The sequence below is a fragment of the Chaetodon trifascialis genome, chromosome 14, assembly GCF_039877785.1.
Source record: "Chaetodon trifascialis isolate fChaTrf1 chromosome 14, fChaTrf1.hap1, whole genome shotgun sequence".
NCBI classification, from domain to species: domain Eukaryota; kingdom Metazoa; phylum Chordata; class Actinopteri; order Chaetodontiformes; family Chaetodontidae; genus Chaetodon; species Chaetodon trifascialis.
Genome location: NC_092069.1, coordinates 10,445,937 through 10,465,348, shown reverse-complemented (window position 1 = coordinate 10,465,348; position 19,412 = coordinate 10,445,937). Strand labels below are relative to the sequence as shown.

Below are 19,412 nucleotides of genomic sequence, written 5' to 3'. Positions count from 1 at the left end.
CTAAAGAACATATGAGTTGATGTTGCACTTCACATTTTCCCATTCAGGTATCAAAGGAGCAGATGAGGATGAGCTCAGGGAAATGGCCTCCACACCTCACAGCAAACATGTGTACAATGTTCCCAACTTTGACATGATCCAAGAAGTACAGAAAAGGATCATCACAGAGGTGTGCTCTGGCGTCGATGAGCAGCTCAGCTCTCTGGTCAGTGGAGAGGAAAGTAAGTGAAAAGATCATTATATGAATGGTCCTAATAAGAAGTTCTGTCATTGGTAACTTGCAGCCCAGCTAATGTTGTAATACTGAATATATCTTGAAAGCCCATGCAATAATACATTTCCTACAATTTTCCCCAGTGGTGGAGCCGGCCACAAACCTGCAGGTCCTAGAAATTGCATCTAAGTCAATGAGGGTGACATGGGATGCCTCCCTGGGTGATATCACTGGCTACAAGGTCACCCTCATCCCCATGCTAGCTGGAATGAAACGCCAAGAGCTGTACATGGGGCCCACCCAGACATCCATCAATGTCCGTGACCTTTCTCCTGAGACTGAGTATGAGATCAGTCTGTATGCCCTGAAAGGTCTGACTCCTAGTGAACCCATCATGGCTATGGAGAAGACCCAGCCTGTCAAGGTGTCAACTGGTAAGATGATTTATTGTGCATGACATCATATTTCCTTTTTCTTAAGCTAGATATACTTAAGTCCCTCACTCGTTACCTTGTTTCAACATGGAAGCCATACAAAACATGAATGAACCCATTATGTTTTGTCTTTTTCAAGAGTGCTCTCTGGGAGTGGATGTGCAAGCTGATGTGGTCCTACTGGTTGATGGCTCATACAGTATTGGATTACAAAACTTTGCCAAAGTCCGTGCCTTCTTGGAAGTCCTGGTCAATTCCTTTGACATTGGACCCAGCAAGGTCCAGCTTAGCTTGGTCCAGTACAGTCGCGATCCCCACACTGAGTTTGCCCTCAACACCCACCACGACATTAGTGCTGTTGTCAGAGCTGTTCGTACTTTCCCCTATCGTGGAGGCTCAACTAACACTGGCAAGGCTATGACCTATGTCAGGGAGAAGATCTTCATCCCTGCCCGTGGAGCGAGACAGAATGTTCCCCGTGTCATGGTCCTGATCACAGATGGAAAATCATCCGACTCTTTTAAGGATGCAGCAACCAACCTGAGGAATATTGATGTGGAGATATTTGCTGTTGGTGTGAAGGATGCAGTGAGGTCAGAGTTGGAGGCCATTGCTAATCCCCCAGCCGACAATCATGTGTTTGAGGTGGAGGACTTTGATGCCTTCCAGAGGATCTCAAAGGAGCTGACTCAGTCCATCTGTCTGAGGATTGAACAGGAGCTACTCAACATTAAAAAGAGGAGTAAGTAGGAGGATAGAATATCTAAACCCAATTACTATGACCTGGAGTGTAGCCACATAATACGCCCATAACTTCTTGACATCAGTTTTGGATGACTGCCATTTGCTTTTACTTTTACATTGTTCTCTGTTATCCTTACTGTACCATCTGACTGTCAGTTGTCCTACTCTTCCGGTGTAGGAATAATGGCAAAGAGCCAATGTAATGAATAAAAATACAGCAGTACAATGCAGAATGAATCGCTGCAAGGAGAGGCACATCCAAAATTTAAACAGCTCACTCGACCATAGCCTGCCAATAAACATACCACAAAGCCACATATGTGCTTCTTGAATGAGCTAACACACCATTTGTTATCACTTAATGTTTGACAGCATTACAGTGACTAGGACACCGGTGCTATTTTGACTTGACCTTAATTCTGACTCAGACCGTCACCCCAGCTCTGAGCTGTGGCTGGTCCACCCAGTGGTAGAATAGAATGGCATGACACCACACAATATGCTTATTGATACTGAAGCCTGTAGTCCCAAAACACACGCCACTTAGTGAGTGTAGCATTCCCTGCTTGGCAACTTAAATTTGTTTAACCTTGTTGGTCTAACAAGGTTACAGCAACGCTTTGCTTTTCATTGCTGCCAGTAATTGAGGGTTGTAATTATGGCCAAGGAAATGGACAGAGAGGAGAATGGAATGAAACATAGCTGCAGTAGCCCAATAAATCTCACGAATTTACAGTATAATTTGATTGTGGTAGTACTAATTTGCAATTTGAATGTTTTACATGATTTAGGCCTGTGCACTGCTGACAGACATCCATTACAAGCAACCTTTTATTTTCAGGTCTGCTTCCACCCACTAACTTGGAGTTCTCTGAGATCACCTCCAGAAGCTTCCGTACCACCTGGACAGCTCCTGCTGCCAGAGTCATGTCTTACCTGGTGCGTTTCCGCAAGGCTGAAGACATCACTGGAGATTACATTTCCTTGGCAGTGCCCGCTGATACCACCACAGCCGTTCTGCCCCACCTGTTCCCCATCACTGCCTACGAGGTCAACGTCTTTGCTCAGTATGACAAAGGAGACAGTTTCCCTCTGACTGGTGAAGAGACCACTCTAGAAGGTAAGACAGACTTAGTTGGACCTTACTCAATTCTGTAACAGCCATTGAAGTGACAAAATTTAGGATCTAAAATATTGTTTCCTTTTCAGAGCAAGGGGCTGTACGAAACCTACGAGTTACAGAGGAGACAACGAACAGTTTCAGGGTGTCATGGCAAGCTGCTCCAGGTTCAGTAATTAGGTATCGCCTCTCCTATGTCCCCCTGAGTGGTGCTGGAGAAATACTGGAGGCCCAAACTATTGGAACGGAGACTAGCATAGTTTTGCAGGAGCTTTTCCCCATTACCACCTACCGTGTGTCTGTGTCTGCTGAGTATTTGACAGGCATAGGGGAGGAGATGCAAGTGGATGGCACCACCAAGGAAGGTGAGTTAGATAAACTAAGTGCTTTTTGGGAAGGTTTTTTAACAGCAAGTGGATATGAATAACAATATAAATGAGTGTCTGAACCATTTTTGTTTGCTTTCAGTCCGCGGCTCTCCTCGTGACCTTCGCGTATTTGATGAGACCATATCTACAATGAAACTGGCATGGCAGGCTGCTCCGGGAAATGTCCTCCAGTACCGCATTGCCTTCAAACCCTCTGAAGGCGGTGAGAGGAAGGAGATATCTGTCAAGGGAGATACTACCCAGGCTGTGCTGAAGAACCTCCAACCAGGCACTGAATATGAGCTGTTTGTTAGTGCACGCTACTCTTCTGGTGTGGGTGAACCTCTTCTGGGCACAGGAACCACTTTGGAAGGTAAGGGAACGTCACATTGTTTGTGTCTAATGTGAATCATTTGAAGCATGGCAGGATTACTTCTGTAGCCAATGTGTTGCAGAGATGTGAAAAATGTTTTGTGGCTGTTGGCTCAGCAAGTGGCTCCTGCTGAGTAGACAAGTGAATTATTGTGTTCGGCTTCTTTTCGTGATGTAAAGACACTCTGAGATTTAGGAATTTTGTTGTTTTTTATTATTTATATGGTATTAAGTTTACAAGATCCTGCAATATGTAAAACTACAAAAATTAGGTCATTTGCCTCCATTCAGATCTTTTCAAGAATGTGCCATCTGGTATTTCTCACAGGCGACTACTTCAGAATTAAGGAAGTTGAGTTTTTATTTTGCAAGGTTGGTTGAGTATATGAGCTGTGGTTAGAGGGGAAAAGACAGGAATGTGGCACTTAATGTAATTTTTTTGGCATAGACTGTAGGATAGGGTGGCTTTGCCGCCCATGAAGGCAGCAAGATGGAAATGGGTGGGGGATGCTTATAAACCTAGAGAACTTATGAAATGGCTTGGAACAGACTTTGACAGCCATATGCCTGCCTAGTAATACCTGTACACCTTTGACTGTCTCAGACATAGAATTTATTGTGTAACAGTGGTTAAGACATATGTGCAATATTTGATCATTAATGTCAGATATTATTCCATTTTTAATGTGCAATCAGTGATTGGTTCAATTCATCTAACAACACCATCATCACATCTGCCCTGTGGGTTAACCGGAGGCAAGATACAAATCTGTGTTTGAGTATCTTTTTCCTGTCTGCAGATGACAGTGTAGGAGACACAGCAGGGGGCAGGTCTTCTCTTGATGTCACACAGAGTGGGAAGAGGGATTGTTGTAGTGTCACACCACAGGAAAGGAAGTTAAAGAGATCTGTTTTGTGAGAGAAGGGGGGTCCTAGCTCTGGGAGGGCAAAACAACAATCATGGTACTGTATCCCACAGAGGAGAATATCTCTGGTTTTCATTCAGCTCCACTTATGGCTGTGAAATCAGTGAACTGTGTATGAAATAAGAGGAGCGTACCTGGCTCTTAAGTAGGCGAGGGTGTGTATTAGAATGACGATCATTTGCCTTTTTTAGAGATAAATTATTATTGTGTAACATTGTTTCGGTAAAACAGGTTTGTTCTATTCAACTTTTTGTGTGCTGAGATGAAAACAGAACAGTGGCTGTCTTTAGTCGCGTCATGCTTTGCTCAATTCAGCTGAAACGGACTCCTCTCTGAAAGCAGTTTGAGCCCACGGGCACGTCAAAGCTATTCTATTCATCATAATAGCAAGAGTGGAGTTCTTGTTCCTCAATGTCGCCTCCGTATACTCCTGGCAGTAGTGAGGTTCTCAGTCCCGGGCATGTCTCTATATTTAACAGAGACATTCTTTGCAGACCTGACCTGGGCATTAGGCCGAATAAGATGTATCCTATAGAAATTAGCAAAAATGTAATTCACAACCAGAATAATGCCATGTTTGTTAAATGAGTGCAAAACTTTGAACAAAATCGGTTCTTTTGCTCTATTTTCCTCTTTTTTTTCTCCGTTCCCACATTGACCAAAGGGCTTGGTTGTGATTATAGTTAGTTTCCACAGATCAAATCTGTGCTGTCATCAACCATACACCCCCACAGGAAAAAGCTCCATGACAAAGCACTTTGTTTAGCCAGCTCCATTAAGCTGTCATGACGTCAGCATGCCTTAACACTGATCTCATTGTGCCACTCACTTTGAGTGACCCTCTCTGAAGTCCATGTAGGCAAGAACTGGAAGAGAGTGGCTTCCACAAAGCCACCCCTTGTGGCTAACGGTGGATGGTGGCCAATACAGAAGCCTGAACATCCTGAAGAGACAGACAGAGGACAGAGAAGGTGTCATAGCGAATGTTTAGATGAACACCCCAAATGTGGATATTATACACAAACACAAAATTATTTACTTAAGAAGAGTGGGATTTATCCAGTATGTGGAACATGTTAGCAAAGCAGTTTGAGCTGTCTGTCTGGTCACAGGGAGAACTGTGTGCTTGTCTTCCTTAAGGGTGGGGCAGAGGACAGGCAGAGGCAGAGAGAGAGAGAGAGAGAGAGAGAAAAAAGGGTTCTTCAAATTGTGAACCAGACAGCTTCAGGGCAGCCCGGTGGATTAAAAGCTCAGCCCATAACTGAGAGGTCACATGTTCAGCACCCCAAGCATTGTACCAATCTTTCAAATAATTAACTTCTTGCATAACACAGAAATATTTTCACCTGCGGCAGAGGGATTCCTTTTGCTGTCTTTACCTTGGAGAGCAGCACAGCGCCAGGTGAAATTGTTGCACCTTGGTTTGATTTCCTCTAAAACTGATGCCTTTGGGAACTTTAGGGCAGTGCCAGGATCTTGCCAGACTGTTTTTCTCCACCACTCTAAAGATCCTTTGAGGTAAAAGGCCATAGACGGGCAACCTTGGCACGTAGACACTGAAGGCTTCATCTTTGCGGCTCAGATGTATGCCTCAGTGAACCAAGAGCAATAAAGTAAGGGAAGTCTGAAGTGGGGTGCCAGTGCTGAGATGGCACTTTGAAGGAATGATGTGTTTCCTGCAGTGATTTCTGAAGCGTTTACAGAGAAAGCAAGACTGAGTAAGTCAGAGCTTTGTTGGTCTTTCAACACGGTGTCCACTTTTTTCTACTTTTTCTAAATAACTGCTATCCAATACCACGGTTGAGAATCAAGATGTAGTGGTGATAATGGAGCAAGAGATCTAACAGCCATGTCAAATCATTATGACAATTTTCAAAGTATGCGCTGGTAGGGTTTGTCTGTGCATTTTGCTTGCCTACTGGCACTCATTTTTTTAATAAGTGCAGTCAATCATATTTTAGAGCTTTAGACATCTTTGGCTGCAGATGTGACGGTTATTCACGTCCCCTGCAGGAAATCTCTTAGATGATCTTCAGTTGTGTCAAATGTGGTTTTCTGGAGAAGTGGGTGAGGCTTTAATGTGAATTTATGATCTGGTCTAGTCCAAGGTCTTAATTTCAGGGTACCCTTCTCTCTGAAGGGTGGGATGCAACTGTGGGGGTTGACAAAGAAAGTAAGACACATAGAAATCACATATGTATGCTTGTAAATACATATAGTCTCATATATGGTAAACATACTGTTTGTAGCCAAAAATAAACAACTGACAAATGATACATTAGTATTATGTAAATGCATATATCACATGCAAGCCAAAGCTTTTGCAAGGTCTGTGGACCATGTGTTTCATGTATATGTGCTTTCCTTCTTGGAGCAGTCCCTTCTCTTTAGCTTGTCTGCAAGTGCTGATGAAAAGTGAGCCACTGTCTGCAAAAGTCATTATCTTGTGATCCTTTCGCCCTTGGTTCACACACAGCCGGAAAAGTCAGTCAAGTTCATCCTTTGCTGTTGGCAGAGATAACCCTTTTTGATGGAATGATCGGGGTATTTATAAGAGGCCCACTCTGTTTTCACGGTCTGCGAAAATCTGGAACTCTTCATTTGTTTGTGATCGTGTCCATTACTCTTCATATCTGGCCTCTGCTGCTCAAGGTGCAGATCGCTCTGCTTGGCAGGCCGAGCTGCTGCTGTTATTTCTGTTCAGATCGGTTTCCAGTTCGTCTTTAATGGATGGATGCTGAGAAAGATTCATAGGGTGACACAGTGGCTGCCTTGTCTGCTGCACAGTCACTTAACATTTCTAAAAATGATCATGCATGGCACTTATGGTAGATTTGCGATGTATCTCATCCTTTGCAACAGGCTTTTTTATTCAACCTCGCTTGGTGAGGTTTGATGAATGAGGTTTGAGAGAGACCACCCAGCTGCACTGCTCTGCCTGTGATTATGTTGTCATTAGGTGCTAGCATGTAGGGGTTTAGGGGCTTGAATTAGGATCAGGATCCCAGAGGTTGTGTGGGAGGCTATGTGTGGAAGCCTATCCTCCTGTGGTAGATACAGATCCTGTACATGAGGCCATCTCGACATGGGTATCCCTCTTAGCCATGCATGTGCTGGCTGCCCATCGCGAAACGCCACCGCAAAATTCTCCCCACTATATTTCCGTGCCTTTCTCCTTTCATGAGGGTCTCTTAGGAAAAGTGAGTGAAGGAGAGAAAGGCGGAGCGCAACATCTGCGATTGTAGCAAACGCACTTTTGTGGCTTGGGTTTCCTCTGTTTCGATGGAAAATTAAAGTGCTGCCGGGAGAGGCTGAGAATATGTGATTTATGATTCGTTTTGCAGAGATTTTTCCACCAGTCTCTGATTCTGAAGAGAGAAAATCAGGTTGTTCGAGCAACCTGAGGGGTTAAAGCAGAGACAGTTGAGTGGTTGTTGATGATTTATCGCTGGGGTTCTTTGTTTTGTCTGTTTTGTGTGTTCTGCTTTAGAACTCAACACACATTTTTGTACCATCATACTAACACAACCATATTCATCCAATCAAAATGAAAACAAAGAAACACCTGACAAAATTATTAAGGTTAGCACAAGTAAACCTGTGGTGCTACTTATTTTCCATTTCCATATCCATTACACACGGACTGATGTCATTCGTCTACCTCTGTGTCTAACGCTTCTTTTCATTTATCCACAGAGCTCGGTTCACCCAGAGACCTTGTGACCAGAGACGTCACTGACACCAGTTTCTTTGTGACCTGGGCCACGGCCCCGGGTAATGTCCGGCAGTACCGGATCAGGTGGAAGTCTCTGTTCACTGAAGAGGCTGGGGAAAAGACAGAACCAGGAGACATCACAGCCACTGTTCTGGAGGGTCTCAGCCCTGAGACACGTTATCAGGTCTCTGTGTTTGCTGTCTATGGCCATGGAGAGGGCCAGGCACTGGTTGGAGAGGAAACCACAGATGGTAAGTTGCTTTAGCTGCTTGAAGTCCTCCACTGAACACTTATTCCCCTATCCCTCACCTCACTTTCTACATCTGCTCCCTTCTTTTTTGTTTCTTTCTTTTTCTTAGTATTTTTCCAGTGCTTTCCTCCCTCGCTCTTCATACTTTTCTGAATGTCTCTTCGTGTAGTTACCTAGAAAGTGTGAAGCTACGGTAAGTGTGATGTAACTCCGTGACCAGAAAAGCCATAAAAGCTCCATGACCATAAAGGGACAGCTGCACGTTCTTTTTTCTTCATGTGTAACTGCTAAGAAGATCATTTTTAAAGCCAAGAATGCAGGTCTAGACGTTCTTGTCAAAAACACATCCTTAGCCTTTAAGTTTATATGCCTGTTAAGTTAGAGTCATAGGACATCATCACTGAGAAATATGGGGCAGTGACGCAGGTTTAAATGTGATCCAGGAAACACAGTTTAGCTGTAAGCGCCATTTTTGGGTGTTATGTAGTAATAGAGATCTGTCAGCGACACGAAGCGAAGAGATAACGTCATGGCTGTTGGCATTTGCCTGAGCCATCGACAATACAGAGTCTTCGCCTGCACATCTTTAAGACTGTGCGTGTGTGGTGCACGTATGTACAGAGGTGAGGTAATGTCCAGCACACCTGCACCGGGTTTTCATGGGAGATGCAGGGCAGATAGACGCTGGCCTCTCCCTTGTTAGACTAGACTCATGCTCGGATGAGAAAAGCACATTGAGCGGAAACTCACAGCATTTGGGAGGGAATTTAGTGAAATGGGATGTGCTAAAGGAAAAATATTTCCAACCATCATTAATGTTTATTGATTCTGGCACGCAAGAAAGGTGGCATGCATACACACCAAACACAACCTTGAGACAGCTTTGTAGACTTAAATGTTCACTTTGCTCATTCCTTCCTTCGCTTTGCTCCCGCTATCTGCTGCTCTCTTTGCTTGTGCTCTACACAAATCACAGGCCTCTTTGGGCTGAGCCACACACGGCAAACTTGGATACGCTGCTTTTTTCCATTAATAAAAGTCTTCCCTCTGAAGTAGAGCCTTCTGAATATTTTCCTCAGCTCATTTCGAGGCATCTGACAATTCACACTTGCCCTTCCTGCTCTGAAAAAAAGAAACTCTCTATGGACACGCAATGGAAAAATGAGAACTATGGCTTTACTCAAATGCACAAGACATCTAAGCCTGGTTCCCAAACCCACCAACTAAACATGATCAATCATGTAAATTTGGACCTGTTTAATGTATACTTCTGAAAATCCGAAATATTTGGGTCGGTTTATATCCGCACGCATGTGGAAACTGAGCAGATATTCAGATGAAAGACTCTGAAGTAGCCAAGCGTGTTACTGTTTAGTTTACTTCCCAGCAGGAAAGCCCATGCTGCTTATATTTCCAAAGGTATATTGGAAACATAGGCAGTTAAGCACACATTTAGCACAGATTCCCATCTGAACAAGGCCCAAAATCTACATTTTCCTTTAGACCATCCATTCATCATTTCTCCTCTTCTAACCTTTATTCCTTTTTTTTCTTTCCTTCCTTGCAGTCTCAGCTGCTGGCAGGACGATTGTTGTCTCTGAGGAGACAGAGAAAACCATGAAGGTGACGTGGCAACAGGCACCTGGAAATGTACTCAACTACCGCGTTACCTACAAACCCAAGTCAGGTGGGCGCCAGCTGGCAGCCAAGGTGCCCGGTGGCAACTCCTCCACGGTGCTGAGACGCCTTACTTCCTTCACCACCTACGACATCACTGTCCTGCCAGTCTACCGTTTTGGAGAGGGCAAAGCAAGGCAAGGAGAGGGGACAACACGTACGTTGGTCTATCATTCATCTCATCACATATGTTACTCTTTCTGTTGCCAAGTTGAGGAAAAGTTTGCTTATCCATCACAAACTAAACCACTTAATCAGTTGTCTGTGTCATTTAGTCAATCCACACATGTCTCTTCTCTCCCTAGTGTCACCCTTCAAAGCCCCAAGGAACCTCCAGACGTCGGAGCCTTCCAAGACCAGTTTCCGTGTGACATGGGACCATGCTCCTGGTGATGTTAAGGGCTACAAAGTCACTTTCCACCCTGTTGGGGAAGACATTGATCTGGGAGAACTTCTGGTTGGTCCCTATGACAACACTGTGGTGCTCGAAGAGCTGAGGTGTGCCTTGTTTTCATTCTTATTGTCACATGTTCTTTGAACAGTATTTGCCAATATATAATACAAGAAAAATCTCAAAATCATTGATTTTTTTGGTCCACAGAGCTGGTACCAAATACTCAGTGAGCGTGTTTGGTATGTTTGATGGGGGAGAGAGTTTGCCATTGGCTGGAGAGGAGAAAACCACTCTCTCTGATGCACCCGAGCCTCCCCCTTATGAGGCAACAGGTAAAGTTGTCTAATATTCTACTACAGAACCCACAAATGTCACTACATCATCAAAGGAATAATAGAGAAAACATGTTGAATGCTAAAGCTAACTAAAACATTAGCAACTGAAATGGTTTTAGTCATTCTGTTAGTATGCCTGCCATCATCATTAAGGCAGTGTCTCCAGTATGTTATGTCTCTGGGCTGCAACAGCCAAACATTGGAGACTGTATCACACAGTAAATTTTTGCTTAGAAAAATACACTCTCAACTCATGCCCCATAAAAGCTGAAGAGCTTTGCTAAACGCCTTTCCTCAAAGCTAATTGTCTGACGAAATAACAGATGTAATGGCTATTCCATGTCTGCCCTTTTCTTGCTTTCTTCATTGTGTTACTTTGGGCTTCCGCTTTTTATTTCCAGTCCAAGTACAGCCAGTGTAGATTCAGGCCATACGTGTATAACCTGTTTGCAATTATAAAATGTTTTTTACTACCTCATGAGTCAGAGCACGACAGGCAGTAAGTGTGAGAGGAGGAAAAATGTTGTGTATGCTGGAAAGCTTTAGAAAGGTCAGCTTGACCACTCGGCGGCAGGCCCCATCGTAATAAGGGAGAAGATGTCACTGACAGCTCCCAGCTCCAGAGGGAGAAATAGATAAGGTTGGAGAATCTCACTCTCCCCTGTGCCACCTGCTGACCACAGGTCAGTTCTCAACAAGTCCCTGGAATTTCAGGGCAAAGAAAGTTGTGGGCTTAGCAAAAGTTTTGAATAACATTCCTTTTTATTTATTATCCTAATATACAAAGTGCTATTCTAAATTAGATTAGTCCATTTTACCACCTTTACCACATTATTTTGTCACTATACCTCTAACAAACATGTTTTTATACCTCTTTCTCTGTATTCCCTTCCCTGCTGTCAGTGGCAGCTGGTTGTCTGTTATCGGGTTTGGGTTTTGTGTGTGGGCAAACCAATTTGTAAATCAAATATATAACCTGTTTTCAATTGCAGATAGTGGCATTTAGTGCAACATCTGCCTATTTCCAGTGCACATCTGCAGCCCTCTTTTAGGTGCCGAGGACCGGATGCCTTCCTTGTCATCTCACAGGTGTTTGGAAAACAGGATCTGAAAATTTTCCTTGCTTGTCTGGAGGGCACAGTAATCTCTCCAATGGAGGCCTTTGATATGTCAGAGGCCATTAAGCGCATTCTTTCCTGATTTGCCCCTGGGACTAACTCATGGATCCAAAAGCTGAGAGAAATACTGCCTCGACATGCCACAAGACAAGAAGATAATCATTACAACACTTGGAAAATATAAGTTGTCTTGATGAATGAAACCTCAGATGAGATGTTTGACTCTTTGCCTGTGTATATGTTGTATATTTAGCACCTTGGGGAATGTTTAGATGTTATTTGTTTTGGTTCAATGCCAAAAAAGAAATCTTAAGTCATAGATCTCTTCTCTCCTTCTTTCTTTTATCTCTCACACCTCTTTTGCATCATTACAACTCATCATACCATTTGTGTACGTGACAGCTGAACATGGACTTCTCTTTTGTATATCTCATTTGAAACATTCAACTTTGTCGAATTAAGACACTGACATTTCATCCTCTCAGATGTGATGTGTAAGACCACTGCACAGGCTGACATCTTGCTGCTTGTGGATGGCTCCTGGAGTATCGGACGTCTCAACTTCAAGACCATTCGTGCCTTCATCGCCCGTATGGTGGGAGTCTTTGACATTGGCCCTGAAAGGGTCCAAATCGGTGGGTCAGCCCAGCTGGTTATTACTAATAAAACAAAAAGAAGTCTCTTTGCATTGCTTAAACAAATGTTTATGTGTCATCAGGTCTTGCTCAGTACAGTGGAGACCCAAAAACTGAATGGCACTTGGATGCCCATCGAACCCGGGACTCTCTCCTGGAGGCTGTGGCTAACCTGCCCTACAAAGGAGGAAACACCCTGACTGGTACTGCAATTTATTTAATGTTTCTCTGGTAGGAGTGGTGCCACCTCATCTTCTTTAGTCACAGTAGTAAATTTTATAATGTGTGTCTATCAGGGTGAAAAATGAACGCTGATGTCTTCATTACAGGTCTGGCTTTGAACTACATCCTCCAGAACAATTTCAAGGAGAATGTCGGAATGCGACCCAACTCCAGGAAGATCGGTGTGTTGATCACTGATGGCAAATCCCAGGATGATGTCATTGTCAACTCTCAGAACTTGCGTGATCAGGGCATTGAGCTCTATGCCATCGGTAAGTGAAGATCAGTTCTGTTTGCTTGCACATATTCATCGTATTAAATGAAATTGTCATATGTATCAGAGCACTTCTTCACATGTCATCTGTATTCCTCTTTAGGTGTGAAGAATGCTGATGAGAATGAGTTGAGGTCCATTGCCTCTGATCCGGATAACATTCACATGTACAACGTGGCTGACTTCTCCTTCCTGTTGGACATTGTTGACAACCTTACTGACAACCTCTGTAACAGTGTGAAGGGACCAGGTATATATGAGTTTACATCAAATCATGCACACAGCTGGCTGATCAAAGTAAAGGGTTCACTGAGGAATAGTGCACTGGATTGCAAGGACAGAAGCCTTCTACTTCCCAGACATTTGATTAGAAGTATAAACATAGTGTATAGACCCACAGACAGTTACACACAGCCGGCCCACCATGGAAAGAAACACTAGAAGCAGCCAAAAAACAGCCAAGCTCTTGGAAATTATTGCAGCTCTATGATTTTCTTCCACCCTTAATGTTCTTTCGGCCTCCCTGGAATAGGAAATCGTCTGCTCCTTAATCAAATTAAAGACCTGCTATTGGATACTGTAGGGGAACTCCTTGGAGGGGATGTGGCTCCGCAGTCTCAATAAGCACTGTGGGGTGTACAGGATTCTGTTAGGACTTGTTAGTAAATAGGAATGCTTTTGCAGGTTGCCGCATCTTGTTTTTTTTTGCCACTCCTTGCATGCACAACTCTGTGAATATCAAATAGCCACGAAACGGTGATCCTTGTTACTTCTTTAATTCATTTTAAATCGGTGATTACCAGCTGAAGCATTAAAGACAGAATGCAATCATGCACACTTTTGCGTGATGATGTATAATGTTGACCACGATGGCCTGTATTTGCAGTTCCTGTCTTTTTATGCCTTCACCTGAACAGGAGGTTCACCCGACGCTCCCACTAACCTGGTGACATCAGAGGTGACTCACCGCTCCTTCCGAGCCTCCTGGACCGCCCCTGATGGCCCTGTGGAGAGGTATCGCGTGGAGTACATGACTTTGTCAGGACGCCCCCAGCAGGTAGTGCCTACGACATGCCATAATGAACTACTGCCACTAATTCAATCATTCCAAAGATTGTAGTGTAGAAGTGTAGTTTATCTCCCTGTGTGGGTATTGTGGGGACATTGGTTTTAATGTGTCCTGACCCGCCGTTTCTGAGACTAATGGGAAACTCCACTCAAACGTCTACTTCCAGCCTCCTGTTTGTGTTGGCCTCTTGTTGTTTGGGTGTCTAATTACATTACGATTTGACACAGGGCAAAGAAACAGAAACACGCAGCTCTCAGTTTAGAGGATTAGAAAGCAAATATTGACTTCATGAGTGATGGCTCTACTGGCCAGCAGGGTCCTGGCTCCACAATGTGTGGAATAGATACATCTTCGGTGTCTGAATCTAATTACACGTCGAAGTTATGTTTGTTTTTGTCGAGCTCCAATGGTTTAGTTTCATAGTGAACGTAGTGAATGAGGTTTTATTATTGTTTATGGATCTGAAAATTGAAGCACATGCTGCTTTTTATTCCAGTAAAAATTTGTCCGAGGAATTTCTGGTTTGAATTGGAAAGCTTTACAAAGTGCTCGAGTCGATCCACACACACACACACACACACACACACACACACACACACACACACACACACACACACACACAGGCACACACAAATGCCTCATCTTTTTTCCACGCTTAGCACTGAAAGTGCAGATGAGACTGCAAAATGTATTCACAAATGTAACCAGACTGACTCTCAAACCTCATTGAATGAATGCTTTGTGTGAAAAACATTGCAAAATAATTCAGCATTTTTACAGATGACTTCATTAGCTGTTATCTTCTAAATGTTCCCTCTGTATTAGGTGTTTGTGGATGGCACTGAGACCACGGTGGTTCTCCAGGGTCTCTACCCTCTGACAGAGTATGCAGTCAGCGTCTACTCAGTGGTGGGAGAGGACAGCAGTGAGCCTCTGGAAGGAACCGAGACCACACGTATGTCCTCTCTTTCTGGCTTTTGGCTCACATTTAGGCCTGTATCATTTGATTTAAAGAGATTCACTAATAAAAATCCACATATGGTAAAAGTTGCTAGTGGGAATGTAAACCACTAAACTATGCAACAAAAACGGCTGACTGGTCTTTGATTGATGGTTGTGGATGTGAGCATATTACGTTGAACTTGCTTAAAGAAGCATACTCTAAATCAGAGTCTTTCCCACTTTAGGAAACCCAATCTATCTATCTATCTATCTATCTATCTATCTATCTATCTATCTATCTATCTATCTATCTATCTATCTATCTATCTATCTATCTATCTATCTATCTATCTATCTATCTATCTATCTATCTATCTATCTATCTATCTATCTCTTGGTCATGTTTATAAAACCTTATGTGGCTGCAAAAAGAAAGCAGTAGTAAATCTTAATTAGATGAAAATTCAAAGGCATTTTACATGATTACACTGGGGTTCAAGTGCAATTTCGACTTCTTTCTTTGTTTCTTTTAAGATGTTGTTAATTGTTGTTTTATTGGTACTCTCTAAAGTAGCTGAGATTTTATAGTGTTATATAGTATCTAGAAACGCACGTATAAAGCAGCACTGATTGTTGCACAGTGTGAATGGCGTACAAAAAGGCCTGAGAAACTCTTTGTGCAATCAAAGAAACATTCAGAAATGTTGTCTGTATATTTATGTGTGTAGTCCCTCTGAGTGCTGTGAGGAGAATGGACATTTATGATGAACAGACCACCACCATGCGGGTGAGATGGGAGGAGGCGGAGGGTGCTACTGGCTACATGCTGCTTTACAGCGCCATCAATGCCACTCAGCCCACCCTCGAGCAGGAGGTAAGAGACATTCTCGGAAAACACTGAGTACACAGTGTTACTGAATGAAAGGGCATGCAGCCAATCAGCTGTGGACATGACAGATTTGAACAAGGAGAAAATGAACACATGCACATGTGTTTATGGGTGGACACGGTCGCACATGCTTGCATGCATTCATAGGCACCAAACACAAGCACATTGCTAAACACTAGAAGTGACCAAACACTTCAACGTACTGTCAGCAGTTCTTGACAAAACACAGATGTCACACTCCGAGATGACATTTTACAAAGTTACCAGTGTTTGTCTCATCATTCAGCATACAAGGGAAAATACAGAGGAGCATTGTTAGTCACAAAGGGGTGGGTGAACCATGAGCTCACTCTGCCAAGGGAACATCATCATTTGTTCATGAGGTGTCAAACCCAGTGGGTCAAAGCCGGAATCTGCAGATGTGCCGCAACAAGAATGTTTCTCCCACTGTTCTTATCCAAATCTCTCAATCCCTGTAACTGAGGAGTCATCCACTTCCTCTCTGACCTTATGTTGTTTCTTTGGTCTGGGCCCCTTGCAGATCAGAGTTGGAGGGGATACAACTGATGTCCAGCTGGTGAAGTTACTCCCCAACACGGCCTACACACTCTCCCTGTTCGCCCTGCATGGAGAGTCAGCAAGCGAACCTCTGACCAAGCAGGGAGTCACACGTATGTAGTGGATCACATGCAAGTCGAGCACATATTTCATGAAGTCCATATAGGTTATTGTTCATTGGTGATATCTGGCAGAGGGTCTGTGGTATCAACATTGTCTTCATTAATGCTTAACTATGATCCTGCCCCGAAACTAACACTAACCATCTGCCCTTTGTTCAGTGCCCCTGCCTCCTCCCGGCTTACTGAGGGTTCGTGACATCACCCACAGCACCATGAGGCTTATTTGGGATGCTGCTCCTGGTCTTGTTCGCAAATACCTCATCACCTACAAGCCTGAGGATGGAGATGCTAAAGAAGTGAGTTTGCTCCCAGTCCTGTTCAGCTCTTTTTCCCTGGCATCACTGAAACCATAGAATACATCTAAACTAGATGTTAGCTGCTTGTGTTTTAGTCCTAGACTCTCATGTTTTTGTTATGAACTTTCATTGTCAGTTGTCTGTTTGAGCCATTAGCTTTGATGGTGTTGAATTTATATAGATATTTTCAACTGATCCCTCAATATATTGGCTGGAGCCTCATAATGGAGACTGCAGCTGGTTGGATGGACATTGGGGAATGTTTTGGAGTCCAATGAAAAGATTATGAAACTATCAGAACATGGTTTTGCGGGGGTTAAAGGGTGGTTCTGGGGCCGGGGATTGGACGAATACTTTACGGTTGCATGTTCCCTAATGGGAGTTCTTGGACTATAACCGCAAACTCCATGGTCTGCCTTTTGCTACATCCTTAGCCATAAATCAGGTGGAGGTGATCCTCAAAGGTCTGCTGATGGAAACACTCATGAAAGTGAGGCCGAGGATGTCATTGTCATAAATGTAGTGCATGGGGAGGATAAGCTTACTGCTCAGGGAGTAGCAGAATGTCATATTTGATCTTACGGATTATGTGATAGAGCCCAATAACTGACAGCATGCAGACTCACAACACAGGCCGCAGGACATATTCCATCCAGCTGAAGCCTTTTGCACGGTTTTATCGTCCAGAGAGACTGTGACTTATAACTCAAATTTAAATGTGAAAGATCAGAGAGACAAATGTACAGCAGCTGTTCAAGTTAATAGGTATTCAGAATGAATCCCTTAAATTCAATTTCTTGAGATCAAGCTAATAAAACTTAATGGAATCAAGAGCAGTTAAACCAGCGTGGTGTTTCCTGTAAGTATCGCAGGTGTTCTTTTTTTTCAAATTGTTGCTTTTTGTTGGTTTGTTGCTTGTGTGTCTTGTTTGTTCTCATTTTCCTCTAGAAACAAGCACATTTTTATACGTTCTGCTCAAGTTTCCTACTAGTCTTAGGTGTGCATTCCTGCTGTCGCCACTGTTCCTGGAAACTCCTACTGTGATCGGAATTAAAGTTTCACAAGACTTGGCGAACGTTAGCTGAAGAGAAAAACATCTGAAGTTATTTTTCTTTTTAAAGCTCTATATATTTGCATTATTGATTTTGTGTAATGATTTCTAACAAGCATGTTCGATTGTTCTACAGCTGGAAGTGGGAGGAAGTGTGACCACCAGAGAATTGGACAACCTGATCTCACAGACAGAGTATGCCCTGGCTGTCACCCCGGTCTATGATGAGGGACCTGGTCAGCCAATGTTGGCAGAAGCAATCACTGGTAAGAAGGGAGATCTTCATTACTATAATGACATCGTGGACAGTGGAACTGGCTCCCATTTGCCTGCTTCTCACAGAGATAGAGATCACACATTAGCTCCCTCCCTCTCCTGTGTAGATGTGGTTCCTGCCCCAAAGAACCTGCGATTCTCAGAAGTTACCCAGACCAGCTTCAGAGCCACCTGGGAGCACGGAGCCCCTGACGTGGCTCTGTACCGCATTGGTTGGACTAAGAAGGGAGAGCGCAACTTCCAATACGTAAGAGAAAAACAGCTGTCTGAGATGTTTACGTTTGTAATAATTTGCACAGGTATTTCTTGATGAATCCCACAGAAAGCACTTTGGCGCTGCTTTGAAAAGACCTCCAGTGGAGGCAGTGAGGACATGGAAAAAACAGACTTTTGCACCAGTCCAATCATAATGACTCTAATATGAATCTTGTGTTGCTTGTTTGTACTGGCTACAATGTCAGTCAAGCACCATTCCACATGCTGTGTTTGTGCTTTCCTCATCAGGCCATTCTTAACAATGATGAGACAACCCACGTTCTGGAGAACTTGGAGCCAGACACGCCCTATGATGTGTCTGTCACCGCCATCTATCCAGACGAATCAGAGAGCGAGGATCTGCTGGGCACTGAGAGGACATGTAAGATGCACACCTCAGCCGCTCTGTGATGACAGCTTAACAGTCACTATAGCAACACTGCTTTGCTTAAGTTGCTCAACAGAATCTCTGTTGGATCTTGACCAAAGGCTACAATAATGATTAACCTTTTGATTTTACCTTCTGGAAATACGGGAAATGTTCAGCGAAGGGTACGCCCATCATACCTTTCTATTTTTGCCTCTGTAGTGTCCAAGCATGGTGTTCCCACAGGTAAGTATATTTGTGGTAAAGCAAGAGGATGCTTTTTGTTCCAAGTGATGAAAGCATGTTTTTGTTACTTCAACCAGTCATCAGCACTTTTGTTCATTGGACAAACATCATTATATCATTAAGCAAGGCCCTTAACTCATCCACCGCTCCGGTGTCGCTGTGCTGCACCTGACACAGCAAGTTTTGTCTGTCTGTCCTTGTCTGTGTTCATCCCATTGTCCATGACATCCATCCCATGGCTTTTCCTGAATATGTTCTTACCCAGTCAAATGTCGGATTAAATGGCTGAAGATGGATTTCAACAGTGCATGCCCTGCAAAACGGGGATTTGAAAATCCTTTGTTTTTGATGCTCATTTCGTCATCCATCATCTCTTCATCCATCCATCTGTTCATCGCATTCATCCATGCATATATCAGTCCATCCATCATCATCTTTTCATCAATCCATTGCTGTTCAAGAGAATCCATCCCTGCTTCAGAAAAGACAAAATCCCAGAGGAGGCTTGTCTTTTCTTGTTTAAAGCTGCAATCCTTGATGCAA

The 19,412-nt window shown here is 43.6% G+C and overlaps 1 protein-coding gene across 5 annotated transcripts in view; it reads left to right on the top strand.

Annotated features, from left to right (window-relative positions):
• col12a1a (collagen, type XII, alpha 1a) overlaps positions 1 to 19,412 on the top strand; it is a 54,610-nt gene that overhangs the window by 8,439 nt on the left and 26,759 nt on the right. For 3 of the 5 annotated variants that reach the window (XM_070979340.1, XM_070979336.1, XM_070979338.1), the window contains 23 exons: positions 48 to 221; positions 358 to 648; positions 788 to 1,390; positions 2,234 to 2,512; positions 2,602 to 2,877; positions 2,981 to 3,253; positions 7,875 to 8,144; positions 9,711 to 9,977; positions 10,126 to 10,318; positions 10,422 to 10,546; positions 12,153 to 12,302; positions 12,386 to 12,505; positions 12,632 to 12,796; positions 12,902 to 13,048; positions 13,716 to 13,855; positions 14,693 to 14,822; positions 15,538 to 15,683; positions 16,240 to 16,369; positions 16,538 to 16,674; positions 17,862 to 17,991; positions 18,109 to 18,248; positions 18,506 to 18,638; positions 18,846 to 18,869. In XM_070979340.1, coding sequence (XP_070835441.1) covers positions 48 to 221; positions 358 to 648; positions 788 to 1,390; positions 2,234 to 2,512; positions 2,602 to 2,877; positions 2,981 to 3,253; positions 7,875 to 8,144; positions 9,711 to 9,977; positions 10,126 to 10,318; positions 10,422 to 10,546; positions 12,153 to 12,302; positions 12,386 to 12,505; positions 12,632 to 12,796; positions 12,902 to 13,048; positions 13,716 to 13,855; positions 14,693 to 14,822; positions 15,538 to 15,683; positions 16,240 to 16,369; positions 16,538 to 16,674; positions 17,862 to 17,991; positions 18,109 to 18,248; positions 18,506 to 18,638; positions 18,846 to 18,869 — 4,443 coding nt within the window. The remainder of the gene's footprint in view (positions 1 to 47; positions 222 to 357; positions 649 to 787; positions 1,391 to 2,233; positions 2,513 to 2,601; positions 2,878 to 2,980; positions 3,254 to 7,874; positions 8,145 to 9,710; positions 9,978 to 10,125; positions 10,319 to 10,421; positions 10,547 to 12,152; positions 12,303 to 12,385; positions 12,506 to 12,631; positions 12,797 to 12,901; positions 13,049 to 13,715; positions 13,856 to 14,692; positions 14,823 to 15,537; positions 15,684 to 16,239; positions 16,370 to 16,537; positions 16,675 to 17,861; positions 17,992 to 18,108; positions 18,249 to 18,505; positions 18,639 to 18,845; positions 18,870 to 19,412) is intronic. The other 2 variants (XM_070979337.1, XM_070979339.1) reach the window with 2 other exon arrangements.